At 37.9% G+C, this 20,212-nt stretch overlaps 1 protein-coding gene across 1 annotated transcript; it reads left to right on the forward strand.

Annotated features, from left to right (window-relative positions):
* Window positions 1–17,426: 17,426 nt before the first annotated feature.
* On the forward strand, window positions 17,427–18,156 carry LOC147494644 (arogenate dehydratase 2-like). The gene is made up of 4 exons (XM_086564974.1): window positions 17,427–17,522; window positions 17,632–17,699; window positions 17,842–17,923; window positions 18,002–18,156. The coding sequence occupies exons 1-4, from the start codon at window positions 17,499–17,501 to the stop codon at window positions 18,059–18,061; spliced, it is 234 nt and encodes a 77-aa protein (XP_086421100.1). The 5' UTR covers window positions 17,427–17,498; the 3' UTR covers window positions 18,062–18,156.
* The last annotated feature ends 2,056 nt before the right edge of the window (window positions 18,157–20,212 follow it).

Raw genomic sequence — 20,212 nt, forward strand, 5'->3', positions numbered from 1 at the left:
GTGGAGGACAAGACCAATGGTTGTAAACTTTGTCCAGATTCTAATTTGGTGATGGCTAATCTCAATAGGCTAAAGAGTGTTGATCAGTATATTGATGAGTCTGTGATTCTTACTTCCGAGGTTAGTCAAGTATTTTACTCAAAGGATTTGATAAATCCTAATTGGTGGGTAGTCATAAATTCACCTAGGCGATTGACAAGTCGAGTTGATGAACTTAGATGCACCAACCGACTTCCAATCTATTCTTGATGACCAACCTAATTTGCAGCCTTTGATGCAAGTCTAACCTGATTGTAATAGTTACATTATCATATTTTTAAGATTCTTAGATATTTTTAAGATTCTTAGTTGCATGTGAACTTCTCATTTTCTACTTTTTTCTATTTTGAAGTTTGTTTGTGCAATTAGGTGAGAGTTATGTTTTTTTTATTATCAAGAGTAGTCTTTATAAATGTATACTTTTGAACTTTGTCATTTTTTTTTTTGTGGTATCCTAGTTTTACCTCTCTGTTCTAACAATTTTTTTGTCATATTAGGCTATTTAATAATGTCATCAGGTCAATCACAACATACTGCTTCCCAGCCTTCGAGTTTAGTCCCACTTCCATCTCATAATATAATTTAACTTCCGACTCACATACATCTCAACCTTTGGAATCGTCACCAATGATTACCAAGTTACCTATAGAGTTCAATGGGGATGGCGTCGATGTGGGTCCTAACCATGCCAAATGGAATACCCAGGTTGGAGTTTATGTTCGAGCTCGTATTCCAATTTATAACAAAGATTGGAGAAAAATAGATGGAAGCCTCAAGGATAATGCCTGGAACAAATTAATGGTATGGTTTACATGTACTTTAATTTCAATGATATCATCCATTATTCTTGATAATTAGTATGTTTTTCCAATCCTATATCTACATGTTGTCCAACCCTATGTGTGGAAATTTACTTAATATGAAATGAACAAATATCACTTTGTTCATGTAGGAAGAATTTGAGCCTAATGTTCACCAAGCAATAGCACACCGAGAAGTTGAAAAGGATTTTCCCCAAAAGTTCAGATCAGCAAAGTATGCCTTTCGAAAAGAGATTTTGCGTAAGTGCAAGAGTGACACTTCCTCTCTTTGTGTGTGTAGATGAGATGATGGGTGATGTAGATAGATGATGATCGTTGAACAAATAGAAGCGTATCAAAACCTAATTATCCCTCAATAAGTAAAGGATGAGTAGGGTATCGTTCCACTTTTAAGTGTATGTTATGTGAAGGACAGGACTGGAAAGGGGGTTTGAGGGATTAAAAACTAATATTGTAGAGATTGTAGATTCTAATGCTAAACTAAGCTAAACTAACTAAACTGTTGAGAATTTATAAGAGAGGGAATTCAAGAGATTAGAATCCACCAATACTTTTGATCTATGACCTTACGCTTCATGGTTGTTCTTACAAGTAGACTACAATTAGGTAATCGAAATGAAAGTGTCGATGCCCTCTTGGATCTAAAACATCGTTAACAAATTAACTCTACTTAAGGTTGTTCCTATGTTTATGCTATTAATATCTTCTTTCCTTTTATGTAAGCTCGGGCAGCCATTTAATGTATTACCAAGAGCAACATCAAGGAGTACTTCCTAATAGGTATGCCATTCAATGAATCACCACTTAAGGCAAACACAAAGAATACTTCCCTAGGCAGCCACTCCCTGAGCTACCCCTTATAAGGCAACACAAAGAATACTTCCCTAACTCTAAAGAACTATACTACTAGAAGAAAAGTAAAGAACACTAGCATGATATTAATATTGCAAAACATAAACCCTATTCTATACTTCCATCCCCTGGTGTGGGCAATGGAACTAATAACTACAAACATAAAGAACTAACATGATTGAAGAACACCATGAACCAGAAGAATCATTAAGCCTTAAGCACTGGCTTCATCTTCTCCCTTGAAGGAGAAGATTAGCCTTCCATAAAGAAGGAAGAACAAGAAAAAGAAGAGTTGAAGAACATAAGACTAGAAAGACTAATTTATTAAGACTCAGCTAGTTAAAACCGAAGTTATAAGGGCGCTGATATGTGCAGCAGTTCAGGCAATATGGAATGAAAGGAACTAGAGATTGAAGAAGCAACGGTATAGAACTTCTGATGATGTCAGTGCCCGAGCGCTGAATAGGATGAAAATCTACTTGGGGAAGAAACTGGAGACGGTGAAAGAGGATGAAGTACTGCGAGCGCTGCTGCTGAATTTGGGTATTGGAACCAAGTTCAAACAAAAGGAGGAGAAGTGGGTGCGATGGCAGAAATCAGAAAAGGATATCCCTACTCTTAACTCTGATGGGTCTTTGCAGGGTGGGAGAGCAGGTTATGGAGGAGCCTTGAGAGATAGTAATGGAGAGGTGCGACTTGCTTATAGTGGAAGTTCAACAAGACTGTCAGTCTTATACCAGGAGCTGTTGGGGGTCCAGAAAGGGCTTGAAGGTGCGATGGAACTAAAAGTACAGAGAGTTGAAGTCCAGTCGGATTCAATGAGAGTGATCCACATTATGAACAAGACGGAGGAACCACCGTGGTACTGTAGAAACTTGGTGGCACAAATATGGGCTGCGAGAGCGAATTTTGATGAAGTAAGCTTTAAGCATATATTTAGAGAAGGAAATCAGGTGGCTGATTATTTATCAAAAGTTAATAGGTCCTTGTGTAATGATATTTTGTTCTTTATTCCCCCCATGGATCAAAAACTCAATGCACTGATCAAAGGGGATAAGGAAGGAAAAATGTACTTGCGTTCTTGAGTATATATAAAAGGTTGGGGCATCCGTAACCCCTAGCTATAAAAAAAAAAAAAAAAAAGCTAGTTAAAACCAATCTTTTATTATTAATCTCTCTCTGCCTCAAGTTCTGGAGACAAGAATATAAGTGAATTGGCCCTTTACATAAGGCACTTAGGTCCTCTATTTATAGGGGTTACAATGAGCTCTAGAAGCATTCCAAACCGTCATTTGTTTCCTAATACAAATAGACTTCTTCCAGAGTCCGACTTCGTCTTCAAAACTGAGAAGGAATTAGCTACAGTGTCGATTCATGCGTCTGGACGCATTATTCATGCGTCCCAGACTTAATCAATGCGTCTAGACGCTCGATTTATGCGTCCCAGACGCAATCAATGCGTCTGGACGCTCGATACTTGCGTCCCAGACGCATAAGCCGATTTTCTCTCTTCTGCTCTATCCTTCTATCCTCTTTTGCGGGCTTTGGTCCAAACAACGAATCCTTTGGCCTTGGGCTTCCAAATAGACTTTAAAATAGGTCCAAGTCGCATCTTTAACAGCTCTAATTCCTTGGCCTTCTCCATGATTGTCCACGGGCCTCTCATGTGATCCTTAATGCTCCGAATTGCTTCGTTTTACCCCATTTTCTCTAATATTCTACAAAACTCTCTTTTTCACCTGTAGAATCTTAAAACACAACTTATAAATACTATTAGTCCACTAAGATGGCTAAACAAGAGGCATAATCGAGGGTTAAATAGCACTTTTTGAGCACTTATCACAACTCCCAACTAGCCTTTTGCTAGTCTCTTAGTAAATAAGATAAAAAAATGGATAAGTGATCAAAATCACATCCTAATAACAAAAATAAAATCCTAACTCATTTTCGCCGGCATCGCGATTGCATTTACCATATGCAACAAGGCTTTAAACATTTAAGTTCCCCAAAAAGGACGAGTTATAGTCTCGTGAGGGTTTTCAGGTGATATACCCACAAAATCAATCAATAGCATGTTCAAGAATGATAGTATTTTTCAGAGAGAGAAATTCCTTACCCACTTAGTGCTTACTCCAATAGACAATCTCCATTGCTAACTACATTGCTGCAAAGACTCATAGATTATGATGAGAGATAGTAAAAATTGACAAAATTCTCAATCAAGGCTTATGTGTGTACTTAGTCAATTTTCTATACTCTCCTATCCAAGAAACGGAATCCCTAGTTTACCTTTAGACAGATAATCTCGACTTTCAATCCTCACCAGTCATACTCTCAACAAAGAATCTCTCAGAAGATGGTCTACTATTTTACCTCATATATGTGGGGAAAAGAATAATGCATACGAACATCCTACATACTACCTTGAAAAATGACTTCTGAATAAAAGTAGTCTCATGGAAAGAATGTCAATCACATATGAAGTGTCGGGTCATTCACTTTAGCATCCTCTCACCTATTCTAGACTTCGTACCATACTGTAGTGATAAGTCATGGGTTGTAACTTGGCTTGGGTATTGGTTTATGAAGAAAAGGTAAAAAGGATTCTAAGGTTGTTTCTGAAAAACACTAAGGGTTTTGCTTCTTTCTTTGGAAGATTTCTTTAAATTCTGTATTGCAGAGAAAATTCTTCCTTTGTCTTAGCTTTTCCATCCATTCTGTTCAACTTTTTTTTTTTTTTTACTCAGTGGTATATCCTTGATTAGTACTGGATATGCTTGTTTTCCACTAGCTTCTTTCACTTAGAACAGAATGATGGTCTTTATTGTATCTCTCTGGTATTTCCTTGTAATCTTCCTTTTGTGCTCTTTCTTCCTCTTTGTGTCCCTCGTATTCTCGAAACATATGGGTATGGCTGATAAAGATTTTGGCTATACTCCTTGTGCGGAGTTGGGTAAAGGGTAGGGGTTTTATGAAAGAAAATGGCTTATTGTAAAGCAAAGGGTTTAACATGATGGTCCTACTAGGTGGGATAAAGGCTGAATGGGTTTACTACTTGACTTATCAGTATGATACTCTGTTTCGAATAGACTACAAGACCTAATGGCTATCTCCCCAGTTGATGTCACTTCGTGATTAAACAAATCAACGAATAATGAGACTATATTATAACGACATAAAGAACTGAAAGATGTTGAGTCACTAAGACTCGGATTTTTTTGTAAAAACTCTCCAAAGAATGGGTATAAAGCTTAAGTCTTATGGGCTAAGTCTAAAAATTCTACTTCTAGTTTACTAGGGGTTTAAATCTTTCTTCTAGCAAAAGTACACAAAACTGACCAAGTACTATGGTGGTGCCTTGATAAAGAATTCTATCAATAAGAACTATGTCCGAGCATAATAAATAGTCTAAGCGGTAATGAAATCAATAATATCAACTATCTATCAAACTCAACACTAAGCAGTATAGAATATATATCCCAGACTCATCATTAAAATTCATTTTTCTCATGCTACTGATATAGAAACAAAAATATTTTTGTTTTTGAAAACTAATTTTCGAAATTCATTTCTCAAGTACACCCTCCCCCTACTTATGCATGCATTGACCTCAATGTATAAAGAAGTAAATGAAATGGATGAGAAAAAGGTAGGATATTACCATTGATGCCGAATATCAGAATTAGTTCAAGAAACAAATTTTTAGGTCTTTTTACGTCAGATCCCCAAGACGTAATGTGAGTCTTTTAAAGTCAGATCCTCAAGACTAGAATTCCTACTCCAAAACTGATATCTCAACAACATGCTTACTTCCCATAGACATTTTATACTCGGTCTACTAGAGTTATGAGACTTTGATTCCGGCGCTTGCAACTCCTCTCAGTAAAGGATAAAGTTATGAAAATCGGGGGCCCCGACTATCGATTGGCACTTATACTAATAATGATCCTAAGGAGTCAAGCTTACGACGCTTTTGGCTTCTTCATGCAAAAACTTAAACTAGACAGAGTAACAGGTTCAGCAAGACATAAAATGTAATCTTTAAGGTGTGTAGGTAACTTACCCCAATTTTCCGCTTCAACAAATGGGTCCGATAAACCGGATCCTTGAGAAAAATGGCCTCCCCGTCTCCAAAAGAGGGTAACTCAGAAAAGGCTTTTAGTCGATGAGCATTGACTTTGAAGCGAGTCCTTCTCTTGATGTCTTCTACTTCAATAGCTCCAAAAGGTGTGACATGTCTTACTATAAACGGTCCCGAATCCATCTAGATCTCAATTTTCGGGGAAAATTTCTAGGCGAGTGTGTAGATTTAACCTTTCGGGTCGGGTTCAAATTCTCTCTTTAGAATTCTTCTCGTCATGTAATGCTTTAGTCTTATCCTTGTAAATCCTTGACTTATCATAAGCATCACTTCTCAATTCCTCTAATTCACGATCGAAGCTTCCTCCTTTCTCCCTGCTTGATCTAGGTTGAAATTCATCTCTTTCACTACCCAATAGGCTTTATGTTCTAACTGGGACAGGGTAGATGACACGCTTTTCCATATACCAAGCGATAGGGCGACATCCCTATGGGTGTTTTGAATCTGTTCAGTATGCCCATAGTGTATCTTGGAGTCTAAGAGACCGGTCTTTCCTAGATGGATTTTTGTCTTCTCCGAATACTCTTGATTTCCCTATTCGAAACTTCGCTTAACCATTAGTCGAGGATGATATGGTAAAGCTAGCTTGTGAATTACTCCATACTTTGCCATAAGATTCCCAAATACACGGTTCTGAAGTGAGAACCGTTATCAGCGATGATGGCTCTCGGTGTTCCAAATCTTGGTAGAATGTTTTTCTTCAGAAAGTCCACAACGACTTTATGATCGGCGGTCTTCGTAGGAACTGCTTCAATCCATTTTGAAACATAGTCCACAGCAAGTAGAATGTAGGTGTAACCAAAAGAAGGAGGAAATGGTCCCATGAAATCTATACCCCATACATCAAAGATTTCTGAGATAAGGATCGATTGTTGAGGGCACTCGAACCTTTTCGAGGTCTTACCCAAAAATTGGCATCTTGGACATGCTTTGCAATAAATATTTGCATATTTAAAAAGAGTAGGCCAATAGAATCCAGCTTGTAATACCTTGTCTGCAGTACGTTGCGGGCCAAAATGTCCTCCGCAAGGCTGATCATGACAGAATGATAGAATGGATTCCTGTTCCAATTCTGGGATGCATCTTCGAATAATTTGATTCGAACACTTCTTGAATAAGTATGGATCATCCTAAAAATAATATCTGGCCTTTGAGTAGAATAAATCTTTTTCTTGCTTGCTCCAATGTGATGGTACCTTGTCAGTCACAAGATAATTTGCAATGTGGCTGTACCATGGCACTTCTGATATACTGAACAACTGTTCATTAGGAAAAGTCTCACAGATTTGTAAATTGTCTTCCGTATTCTCCACTAGCAATCTAGAAAGGTGATCAACAACGACATTCTCTGTTCCTTTCTTATCACGTATCTCCAAATCAAATTCTTGTAAAAGTAGTATCCATCGGATCAATCTTGGTTTGCCATCCTGCTTAGCAAGTAAATGACGCAAAGCAGCATGGTCAGTATAGACAATCACCTTTGAACCTATTAAATATTGTCGAAATTTGTCAAGAGAATAGACGACGGCTAAGAGTTCCTTCTCAGTGGTAGAATAATTAATCTGTGCTCCATTTAGAGTCTTGCTAGCATAATAGATTGCGTACGACACTTTCTTGTCTCTTTGTCCTAGAACAGCTCCTATAGCATAATCAGATGCATCACACATGATCTCAAATGGCTGGCTCCAATCGGGCGCGCGAATGATTGGTGCTGAAGTGAGTGCTTCCTTTAACTTCATAAAAGCTTCAACACATGATGTATCAAAATCAAAGACAATATCTTTCCCTAACAGATGTGACAAATGGGTCTTGCAATTCTGCTGAAATCCTTGATAAATCGACGGTAGAATCTGCGTGACCAAGGAAGGCACGAATATCTTTGACAGTTCTCGGTTTGGGTAGATCCTTTATAATATCAATCTTCGCTCGATCTACTAGAATTCCTTCCTTTGAAACTTGGTGACCTAGCACTATCCCTTCCTTTACCATGAAGTGACACTTTTCCCAGTTCAGAACTAAGTTGGTATCGCAACAACGTTTAAGGACTAATGAGAGATGGTGTAGGCAATCCTCAAAAGATGATCCAAACACTGAAAAATCGTCCATAAAAACTTCCATGTATTTCTCCACCATGTCGTCAAAAATACTCATCATGCATCGCTGAAAAGTGGCCGGTGCATTGCATAGACCAAAAGGCATACGACGGTACGCGAATGTTCCGAACGGACATGTGAATATGGTCTTCTCTTGGTCCTCAGGGTGAATATGGATTTGAAAATATCCTGAGTAACCATCAAGAAAGCAGTAGTAAGCTTGTCCAGCTAATCTTTCTAACATCTGATCGATGAATGGCAATGGAAAATGGCTTCCCTTGATGCGCTATTCAGCTTCCTGTAATCGATACAAACTCTCCATCCAGTCTGAATCTTGGTTGGAATCAACTCATTGTTCTCGTTCTCGATCACTGTGGTTCCGGACTTCTTTGGCACAACTTGAACTGGACTAACCCATTGACTATCAGAAATAGGGTAGATAATGCCGACATCAAGAAGTTTGACGACCTCTTCTCTAACTACTTCCTTCATTTTCGGATTAAGCCCCCTCTGTGGTTGCTTAGAAGTCTTGGAATCCTCTTCTAGATGAATCCTATGTTGAACTATCATAGGGCTGATCCCCTTGATATCATCAATTGTCCAACCTATAGCTGACTTGTGTTCCTTTAAAAGTGCTACTAAACACGGATTCTTGCTCCTTGATCAAATCGATGCAATGACTCTTGGGTAGGTTCCCAAATCTCCCAAGAAAACATACTTGAGTGTAGGCGGTAAAGGCTTCAATTCTAACTTAGGTGGCTCCTTCTTAAGCTCTTTAGGTGGTCCATCAAGCATAGGCGATTCAAGCTTTTCTTTGAACTTGATGTCATCCATGACAGGTGATGAATCCAAAATTGCATTGATTGACTCAACACTAAGTTCCTCACAATCTGAGTCTGTCAGAGCTTTCAATAACTCGTCAGTAGGATATGAATGAGTCAGATAATCCTGTGCTAACGCTTCAATCATGCATACCTCGTTCACAGTACACACCTCCTGTGGTTGCTGTAACATATCGAAAACATTGGTCTCGACTTTCATATTACCAAAGGATAATGTCATATTACCGTTTCGACAGTTGATGAGTGCATTTACAGTGGCCAAGAATGGTCTGCCTAGAATTATTGGTATTTGCCTACCAGATGTAGGTTCTGTGTCGAGTACTATGAAATCAACCGGATAATAGAAATCTTCGATCTTGACTATGACATCTTCAATGATTCCTCTAGGTATCTTCATTGATCTATCTGCCAACTGTAAAGTAACATCAGTCGGTTTTAGATCCTTCAAGCCCAACTTTCGTGAGATCTAAATATGGTAGAAGATTCACACTGGCACCCAAATCTAATAAAGCTTGTTCCTCCAAAGAATCTCCAATTCTGCATGTAACAGTTGGACTTCCAGGATCTTTCAGTTTCACAACCGATAGATTCTGTAGGTACGATGAACATCTTTGAGCGATAAAAGCTTCTTTCGGAATGTTGGTCTTCTTCTTTACTAGATCTTTCAGGAACTTGGCATATGAGGGAACTTGCTTGATGGCAGTCAGAAATGGGATATTAATGTAAATTCTGAAATACATCGCCGCAAATCTCCTTGTACTGGTCATCCTTTCTGGTATTCACTAGTTTCGAAGGAAACGGTGCTGGCGGATTCTTCAATATCGGTTCTCTTCTTTCGGCTTCGGTTGGCTTGGTAACAAATAGTGGAGTGACAGGTGGAGTCACTCGTGATGGCTTCTTCTTACTTACTTTTACAGTAGTTCCTTCAGCTTTCTCTCAACAAGCATTTTGATTGGGTGGCACAACACTAGATATATCTGGAATGTTAGAATTGGGTGGGATGGTGGGGACATAAGTTACCTTAGGCTCCACAGAATCTTTTTCCTGGTTCATAGACAATCTTGTTATCAACTTTCTTGCCTGACCTCGAGTGGTGACAACATTAACTTGTTCATGAGTAATCTCCAGGTTATCTACTTGCAGGACACCTCTTCCTTTCGGATTTGGCTCCGGCTGGCTTGGTAATGTTCCTTTTGATCTCTCTGTCAAGGAGGAAGCGATTTGCCCTATCTGGCCTTGAATGACACTAAAGTTATTCTCCAACTTCTGGGTTCTTTGATTTGTCTGTTTCAGCTAATTGACAATGGTGGTGATAGCTTCTTCCAGATGTGGGATAACTGCTTTGCTCGACCGGAGGCGTAGGGCAATATATCCACTCATAAGATCCCGGTACTAACTCGTGTTTGTGTTGGCTTGGTATTGCCGGGTTTCGGTATGACTTGTTGATTTACGTATGGTTCTTTGGCGGTTTTGGAACTTATAATTGGTTATTCGAACCGATTTGATGATTCTGAAATCCTAGAGGAAAATTCCTCGATTTGTATTTTGTGGCTTCCAATAATTTCGTCCCTGATTGAACTGGTTATTTCTTCCTAAAGAGTTGATACTACATACCTCTGCATTAGTATCCAGATAGTACGAACACTCTTGGTGGTATGGCCTTCATCGTAACATAGCTCACAAATGGTATAACAAGGCTTGGATGGTGAGGTTTAGCTTGGAAATTGTTTGGTTTTGGAGGATTCATGGAGAACTGATCAAACTTCTTGTTCAGAGTTTCAAGTCCTGTTGATAGGCTTGCCATAATTGATAGCATTGCTTGATTTGGGTCTTCTTGAATTTGGTTGCCAAATTGCTTTGGCACCCCCTCCACTCTAGCTACGTCCTCGTTGCTAGTACTCTATTGTTGAGTGTCTTCAGCTAAATTCTCAAGAAAGTTGTAGGCTTCCTCTCCATCCAATGATGTAAACTTACCTTGATGCATTGACTGTATCATCTGCTTGTTCATAGTAGAAAGTCCTCAAAAGAAAAAAATGAGCCAGTGTGCTTTTATCATAACCATGATGTGGACATGAGACTAGCAGATTATTGAATTTCTCCCAGCTTTAATGATATTCTTCAGTCACCTTCCCTTTGAAATTGTCGATGGGCTTGCTGCATGGCATCTGGCCTTACGGGGTGGGTAAAACTTGTTCATAAACTTTGTTCTCAACTTTCCCGGTTGTTGATTGAATTGATTGGGTGCGGCGGTTAACCATTCGGATGCTTTACCTTCGAGTGAGAGTGGAAAAAGAATTAACTTGATACTCTCATCTCGATATTCGGTTCTTGAAAAACCGAGGATCGATAGAAATTTGTTCATGTGAACATAAAGGTGAACATTAATGCGACCCATTGAACTTTGGAAGCATAGAGATTACCGATGCTCTAAGTTCAAACTGGTTATACGTCTCTGGAAAAACAATACTTGCTTGGTGGGTCTCCAATGATTGGTGAATAGAAATCACCTTCTTCCTCACTGTTGTGCTTGCATGGGAGGGATAGCTTCAAGATTATTGGTGTCCAAAACACCTCCATCATTGCTTGCAGACCATTGTATCAATCTCGCCTAGTATTCTTGTGAGTCGGTTGTTAAACCTTGTCCCTTTGTTGTGTTCTTCTTGGGCGATGATATGGACGACGGGCATACACTAGAAAATTCTATGTGAAAATAACAATAAACTATCCTACTATGCAACTATTCTAAATTATACTAGAATGTAAAACTACTTTTCTTCAACTGGGTTGGGCTTTGCAGCTAGTATCTCGCCCGTTGTCTAAAGCTGTCTCTTCTAGGGTTATGGTGAATCACTTGGATTGCTTAAGTACCACTGCCCACAGACGATAGTCCGTTTGTCAAGATTCAGACAAGAAACACTAGAGTCTGATTTTTCGCTGTGTTGGCTTACAACTTCAATTGTTGAAAAGGTCCTAAATGCAATTATACTAGAAAGCAATAAAACTAAACTATGATGCAACTATACTAAGAAAGCAATAAAAAGAATGAAGATTCGACTAACCTGGATGGTAGATCTTGTCTTCGAGATGTCCTTCAAGCTTCTTTCTTTCTTAAAAGGATGGATGATGCGGCTAAAATTACCTCATGATCCAAAATTCTAATCTTGACAGAAAACGTTAAACATAGACAACTTAAAACAGCAGCGGCGCCATTGACACTACCTCTTTTTGTGTGTGTAGATGAGATGATGGGTGATGTAGATAGATGATGATCGTTGAACAAATAGAAGCGTATCAAAACCTAATTATCCCTCAATAAGTAAAGGATGAGTAGGGTATCGTTCCACTTTTAAGTGTATGTTATGTGAAGGACAGGATTGGAAAGGGGTTTGAGGGATTAAAACTAATATTGTAGAGATTGTAGATTCTAATGCTAAACTAAGCTAAACTAACTAAACTGTTGAGAATTTATAAGAGGGAATTCAAGAGATTAGAATCCACCAATACTTTTGATCTATGACCTTACGCTTCATGGTTGTTCTTACAAGTAGACTACAATTAGGCAATCGAAAGAAAGTGCCGATGCCCTCTTGGACTGAAACATCGTTAACAATTAACTCTACTTAAGGTTGTTCCTATGTTTATGCTATTAATATCTTCTTTCCTTTTATGTAAGCTCGGGCAGCCATTCAATGTATTACCAAGAGCAACATCAAGGAGTACTTCCTAATAGGGCTGACCATTCAATGAATCACCACTTAAGGCAAACACAAAGAATACTTCCCTAGGCAGCCACTCCCCGAGCTACCCCCTTCTAAGGCAACACAAAGAATACTTCCCTAACTCTAAAGAACTATACTACTAGAAGAAAAGTAAAGAACACTAGCATGATATTAATATTGCAAAACATAAACCCTATTCTATACTTCCATCCCCTGGTGTGGGTAATGGAACTAATAACTACAAACATAAAGAACTAACCTGATTGAAGAACACCATGAACCAGAAGAATCATTAAACCTTAAGCACTGGCTTCATTTTCTCCCTTGAAGGAGAAGATTAGCCTTCCATAAAGAAGGAAGAACAAGAAGAAGAAAAGTTGAAGAACATAAGACTAGAAAGACTAATTTATTAAGACTCAGCTAGTTAAAACCGATCTTTTATTATTAATCTCTCTCTGCCTCAAGTTCTGGAGACAAGAATATAAGTGAATTGGCCCTTTACATGAGGCACTTAGGTCCTCTATTTATAGGGGTTACAATGAGCTCTAGAAGCATTCTAAACCGTCATTTGTTTCCTAATACAAATAGACTTCTTCCAGAGTCCGACTTCGTCTTCAAAACTGGGAAGGAATTGGCTACAGTGTCAATTCATGCGTCTGGACGTATTATTCATGCGTCCCAGACTTAATCAATGCGTCTGGACGCTCGATTTATGCGTCCCAGATGCAATCAATGCATCTGGACGCTCGATACATGCCTCCCAGACGCATAAGCCGATTTTCTCTCTTCTGCTCTATCCTTCTATCCTCTTTTGCGGGCTTTGGTCCAAACAACGAATCCTTTGGCCTTGGGCTTCCAAATAGACTTTAAAATAGGTCCAAGTCGCATCTTTAACAGCTCCAATTCCTTGGCCTTCTCCATGATTGTCCACGGGCCTCTCATGTGATCCTTAATGCTCGAAATTGCTTCGTTTTACCCCATTTTCTCTAATATTCTACAAAACTCTCTTTTTCACCTGTAGAATCTTAAAACACAACTTATAAACACTATTAGTCCACTAAGATGGCTAAACAAGAGGCATAATCGAGGGTTAAATAGCACTTTTTGAACACTTATCAAGGAGCGTGGAAGAAGCTATTGCAGCATGCCCAGATGGCAAGGATCCAAATCATTGGGCTGCGTTTGTCAGAAATGAGAGCTAGAAACGCAAAGAATGCTGAGAATGCCAAAAAGAACATATATCGACATGCTAATGGGCAAGGCACATGTTTATAAACTGGATAAAATGGTAGGTGTCTATTCTTGTGCTAACATTTTCTTATCACCTTATGCGAACAACTATTAAGGATTTTTTTTGTAGGATAAAGATGATCCTAGTAGAAAACATGGACGGGTAGATAGTTGGAAAAAAGGACATGAGCGTCGTGATGGAACTATATTAGCGAGCGCTCAAACCTATTATGTAAGTTCTAATAACATTGAAGCTTGAACTTACTTGTGTGTTGGTATTGTATATAGACTATGTTGCATACTTGCATACCATTCTCATAATTTATGCATGTATTACTCATATAGGAACAAGTGGAGGCTTCTAATAAAAGAAGAAAAGAAGCAAGCGCGGGTGGTGAGGGCAGTGTAATGGAAGTAGACTTCGATAATGATGAGTTGTCTGAAGTCTTTAGGCCTGACAAAGGGAGTAGATGTCATGGAATCAGCTCCAACAAGTCTAAGAAGCAATTGCAACGTACAGGTATTGCCAAGGCATTATTGCAGCAAGCAAGCTCTTCATCCAATTCTGAGTTGAAGGGGGAAATGAATGAGATGAAGTCTTCCTTGTCTAATGTCATAGGTGTGTTAAAGGTGAGTTTACAGTTTGCACTTATGCTTTCTTGCATACAATTTCATTATGTATAACTAATTGTTACTATAAATTGTGTCAGGATGTACTTAAGGCTGTTAAAAACAATGGAACATCAACTACTCAACAATCGTGCGGCCTAACAACACCAGAAAATGAAGTCGGTTCCAGTTCTGTTCGTCACTCGACTCAACAAAACTTGATGAGTATGTTTGCAAATTTGAATCCTCCTTCTGGGACGCTTGGTTCTTCACCAAATGTATCCTTATTAGATAGGGATGGTGTAGTGGTTGCTAAGGGGTATGTCATGATAGAGACAGCTGGAGATTGCAATGGTAGAAAAATTTTCGCAGGTGAAAAAAAGGTCTACATATTGGAAGTCTTGGTTGGTGATGCTCTTGTTTACGATGGGCCCTAAGATGGAGTTAGATTTTTGGATGGCTTTAGTGCTGGAGGTCCTTTAATTTGGCTCGAGTCAAGGATGTAGTTTTCTTAATAAGTTGTTTGGGATATGCAAACTTTCTGAACTTGGGATTTTTCAGTATGGTTTGGTTTCTTTATGTTTTGAATGCCGTTTGTTTTTTGTTTAATATGGATGTCATAGTGACTTGACAAACTTATAGTCTTTTTTTGGTATGAATGAGTATTAACTTTAATATGCTCGTACTATATCTATTTATTAAATTTGATTGCAGTGTATGTATGCTTGTTTGCTTAGTAGGCTGAAGAAAGTCCTAATCCATTTTTAACTCCGCCTGTGCAAATTAATATAATTGGTTTGCATTGCCGGTCCCAAGCTCGGATAAAGGAGGAGGGAGGATGGTGGAGCCTTGGACTATTTTTCCATTGAACATTGGGATTCTCTAACTAAAGGTGTGTACTAGTCTTTGCTTAACATGTTGTAACTCAGTTTAGTTTCTCTTGTACTGTACCAGGAAAATAGCTTGTGTAAAATGTTTGGCCCTTTCTTTCTAAAGTCGTGTGACTTTCAGGTTATCTATTTTTCCTGTTCATCTTGTTTTTGCTTTAGTTTTAGTAATGAGATACTTTGAGGTGAATCATTTTTCAAATAGAAGGTTTTGTTTATGATTTATAGGTCATTATTTTGCATTTTGCAGGCAGGGCAAGATTTGGATTTATTAGACTACCTTGTGGAGGAGGAAAGTCTCTTGTTGGTGTTTTTGTAGCTTGTCGAATAATGTAAAAGCTGCCTATGCCTTGCTTAGTTAAGACGGTTGTCACTTACACTCTTCTTGATTCACTGGTATATAGATTGCGTTAGCATTACTTGATTTTGTTGCTATATTCCATGCCTGATTGTACACATGTTGAGAATCAGAGGCAGAATATATCGGATGCTTTAAATCTACTTGATTGGCTTGCGACTGGGATTGATGTGAATGTTCAGTTTAGAAAGTAGGTGTTTATGTTTATTATAGGCTTTGATAAGTTTTGTTTGGGTGTGATTATTGGTTTTTGGATTGAAATGAGGATTTTGGTTTTATTTGCAGGAAAAATGATTTTGAGTTTACGCGAGAATGTGTTATATTTGATCTTCTTGACATTCCGTTATATCATGGTTGGATAGTTGACCCACAGGTATTCACTTGTCTATATGATATATATTTGCATGCACAACTTTACCGTTTCTTTTATCAAGGTGAAGAAGAGACTTTTTTCTTTGTCCCTCCATCTGTATTTTTTTTACCTTCATCCATTGACGATACATTGGCATGGGGGGAGGGGGTTATAACTTATGTGTCCCTCTGTTTGTACCCTTCTGTCTTTTTTCTCCCCTGTTCCAATTTCAGCTCCCCTTAAACCTTTGTCTGAAATTCTAGTGTGAATGTCTATACTGTCTTTGATTTAGAGAGCTCCTGGAAATTTTGTTGCCCATCTTGTGCTTTGCCTTGTTCATCATCTTGGGTGTGCTTGTGTGCTGAATTTTGGTGTCATGGTTGATTATTTAAACAAAAATTTAGTGCATGCTATTTCTAGTCCATATCGAAACAAACTTTAGTACATCCTGTTGTCGCTCTACTCTATTCTAGTCTGTTTAGTTTGCACTGAACTTCAGATTGACACTCCTATGTTGGCATCTGAGTTGAATAAACTTGGAGCACTTAGCCATTTTACTGTTATAAGAAAGCTTGAATGAGGCATCTTTCCAATGGGTTTCACGAAAGAGGTTATGGATAGAAATTCAAAGGCTGGTTTGAATATACTTGGTGTTGAAAGCAAGTAAACTTTGTTTCTGATGTGATATTGTTCCATTTCATCTTTCTAAGAGAACGTCTCTTAACAGTTCTTCTGGAAAAATTTACCATCATCCTCTTGCAAATCAATTTCACTATTTTTTAGTTAATTATTTTGCAGTGAAAGAGCCTTGTTGAATTGCCTGATGCTTGAATTACACAAATTGGACAGTGATGTCCTTGTTGGGCATAACATATCTGGGTTTGACTTGGCTATTCTTCTCCACATAGCTCAGGTTATATTTTAATATATTACAAATTTACGAGTACCAACACTTTCTTTGTCAAAGAATCACATGTATTGTTTCTTTTTAGAATTAAGTATTAACTAAATGATAGCATTTCTAAAGTCATTTGGATGACTAGTTGGATAGACTGTCAGTTTGAGTGAAATCATATTTTAAAATCATAGGATCAGCTAGTTGCATAGGTATCCTTCTATTCGTTCCACTAGCCCACGTAGAATATGTTCTCACATATAAAATTCACTGACCCTACCACATACATATCAATATATGTCAAACAGAGTAGTATGCCCATCGCTCTAAACTTGGATTTTGGCGGCATAGTCAGCTGCTTGTGCTGCGATCTGCAGACTGCTTTATGCCATACCCTTGCATGCAATGTACTTCTGTCAGCTATTGGCTGTTTGCTGGACTCTTCATTTGTAGGGAGAAATGAGAACTTGAGATGTCATTGTCACATACCCTATCAACTATTACATGATGTGTCCCAGAACCTGGACCAAAGTATAGTCATCTACTGTCATATGAATTTGCATTGGTATTAAATCTCATTTACCACTCACGCAGACGAGTATAGTTTTCTCTTTAGAGGAGGGGCCTGGTGTACTTTTCAAGGCACTTGCTGTTTTTGCAATGAGGCAAATTAATCTGACAAAGGTAAACACCTTTTATTTTTCCTTTTATAGCCACTTTTTTGGAGTTTTCACCTTAGTTTAATGCATGAGAGATGATACCGATTTTCATGGCTTTTGCCTCTTTTGACCAGATTGAAAGCCGTCCTCGGCGTAAGCAACTTATGCGAGCATCTGATGACGACGATAATGGATCTCCAAAGTGATTACTACAAAGACTCTAAATTTTGCACTATTTTAAGTTCTATAGAACATTGTACACCCAACTGTGTGTAGAATCCTATTAGAACAATGTTTTGCATGAGACACTACTCTGATTCAAAGTTTTTATTCTGACTATCCAGGTACTTCGACTATCTCTTTTATGTGGACTTTGAAGCCTCAATGGCTGATCCCAATTCTCAAAATGCACTTAGGCATTTAGAGGTATGGTTTCTTCCAATTCATCCTTTGTTCATGTGAGTGATACAAGTAAAAGCTATTAAAATGCTAGTTCTTTGACAGGAATTCGCTACATTCTTGAGAGTTCTTGGAAGCTACCCTGCAGATAATAGTCGGCCTTAAATAACCTAAAACAAGGTAAGAATTCAAAACCGGAGATTACTAGCTTTTTAGAGTCGAGGTTAGGTTTTAATCACAGTGAAAATTATTGTTTCATCCTTTATAATCATGATGGATGTCGATATTGCCTCAATATATGTACTGTATTTGCTCCTGACTATTTTTCTTGCTTGTTGAACTGCCAACACATAAAATGTGGTTGTCAGGTTATAACATATCAGGTAGTCCTTGGATTTTCATACTGTTTAATATTATCTCAATCACTCAATGTTTAAATGTGAACAATTTAAAACCTATCCCTTCTAATCAACTCATTATGGTAACTGTTTTTTTTCCTCGATATAGAACAGAATAACTAGTGTGATCAATGTATGAAATGGTAATGAATGGATATAGACTGTTGCACGCACCTTTTATGCATCTACAACCAAAAATAGTGGGAGAAGGGAATAAATCAGAAATTAACATGTGTTATATTTTTCATTTAATATTTTTGAACCTCCTTGAATATGAAGCCTCCAAGAATATCAGGTTGTTTTCACCGAAACTTGATACCCAAGGCCTGCTTAGCTATACACCTTGTGTAGTTTTCAATCCCAGTCCATCAAGCCAGTCCCGTCATCAGTTTTCCAAGTCTCCAACTCCTTTTAATACTCCCGTAGTCAGGTGTGCTTTGAGCATAAGACTCTCCCCTAAACATTTGAGGAGTGTGGAATATCGTCGTTTGAGTTTTGGGGTAAGTTTTTCCAAATCTTTACTTTTTAACTTTCTTATCTGCATATACTGATTTTCGAGTAATCTAATTAGATTGTTAGCTCAATATTTGTTATATTTTTTGTTTCTAATTAGATTGTTAGGTCAATATCGGGGGAGGATCACCGCTACGCAAAATAACAGATGAGCAAGTAAGTTTCTTGCTACCTTATTATCACCAACTGGGCAAAAGTCAATTTTTAGTAATATACTATACATATATCTCTTGCTGGACATAGAAAATACTGTATTTGGAAAATTAAGCTGTCCAATGAGTTGATCCATGTGGCTACCTCAAACTCATCTCAGTTGATTATTAAAAATATGCAGAGAAACAGTAGGGCAGTAGAATGATATAGCTCGATGTGGAGGGCACAAACCTGAAATTGGGATGAAAAATGCGGTGTTTATGACAGGTGACTTTACAGAATTTAAAGTAGTGTTGTAGGTATCTTCTTTTCATTGAAGTAGTGGCAAAAGTTTTATTGTTCCTGGTCTGCTAAACTAATATCATTTTTTTTTCTCAGGACTATCTTGCTAGCATCGACAATTCAATGCTGTCAAATTCATCTTTTAAGTAATTCTTCTTCACTACTTTCTTATTTTTTTTCAGCTATATTCGTAAGTATCTTATGCACTTAAAGATCTCCATAGACTACACATGAGTTGAAGGGGGAAATGAATGAGAGATGAAGTCTTCTTTAGCTAATGTCATAGGTGTGTTAAAGGTGAGTTTGCGCTTGTGTTTTCTTGCACATGATATCAATATAATATCATTATCATTTTGGTGTGAATGTATGATCTAGAACTTATATTCTCTTATCATTTTGGTCTTCCATACTTGGGAGTTGATTCCTTATTGTTACCGTGGTTACTAGATGTTACCAGCATTCTTTGTAGCAAATTCTGTCACGAGGTTTTGTTAACTGACCATAATGAAGTATGGAAGGCAGGTTAATCAATAAATTTTTGGATAAGTCTATGGATAAGTTGTAAATTTCAAAATCTGCATACTCATTCATTATGTATGACTTTTTGGTTGTGATTTATAGTAATAAAAATTAGTATTTGATCAGATGTACTTGTGAGGTTTTATGTTTATTAATAACTTTTGTGGAATTCATTAAAAATAAAAGGGAGGCATGTTATGCAGGTAAATGTGGTAATTGGGTGGCAGGGGGAAAATAATTTTTTTTTAAATACAAAATTGTTTAGTAACGGCAAGAAACCATTACTAATCTCTTCATTGAGTAACACTTGCATGGAAGTAAAAGTGTTAGCAATGGGTGAAAAAACCGCTAGTAAATGCTTTAATCAGTAACACATATTCTACGCTTCACAAACGTTACTAACTTATACAAACCGTTACTAATAGCTAAAGGAACTTACATTTTATAACCG

The sequence above is a fragment of the Coptis chinensis genome, chromosome 6 (genome assembly GCF_015680905.1).
Source record: "Coptis chinensis isolate HL-2020 chromosome 6, ASM1568090v1, whole genome shotgun sequence".
NCBI lineage: Eukaryota > Viridiplantae > Streptophyta > Magnoliopsida > Ranunculales > Ranunculaceae > Coptis > Coptis chinensis.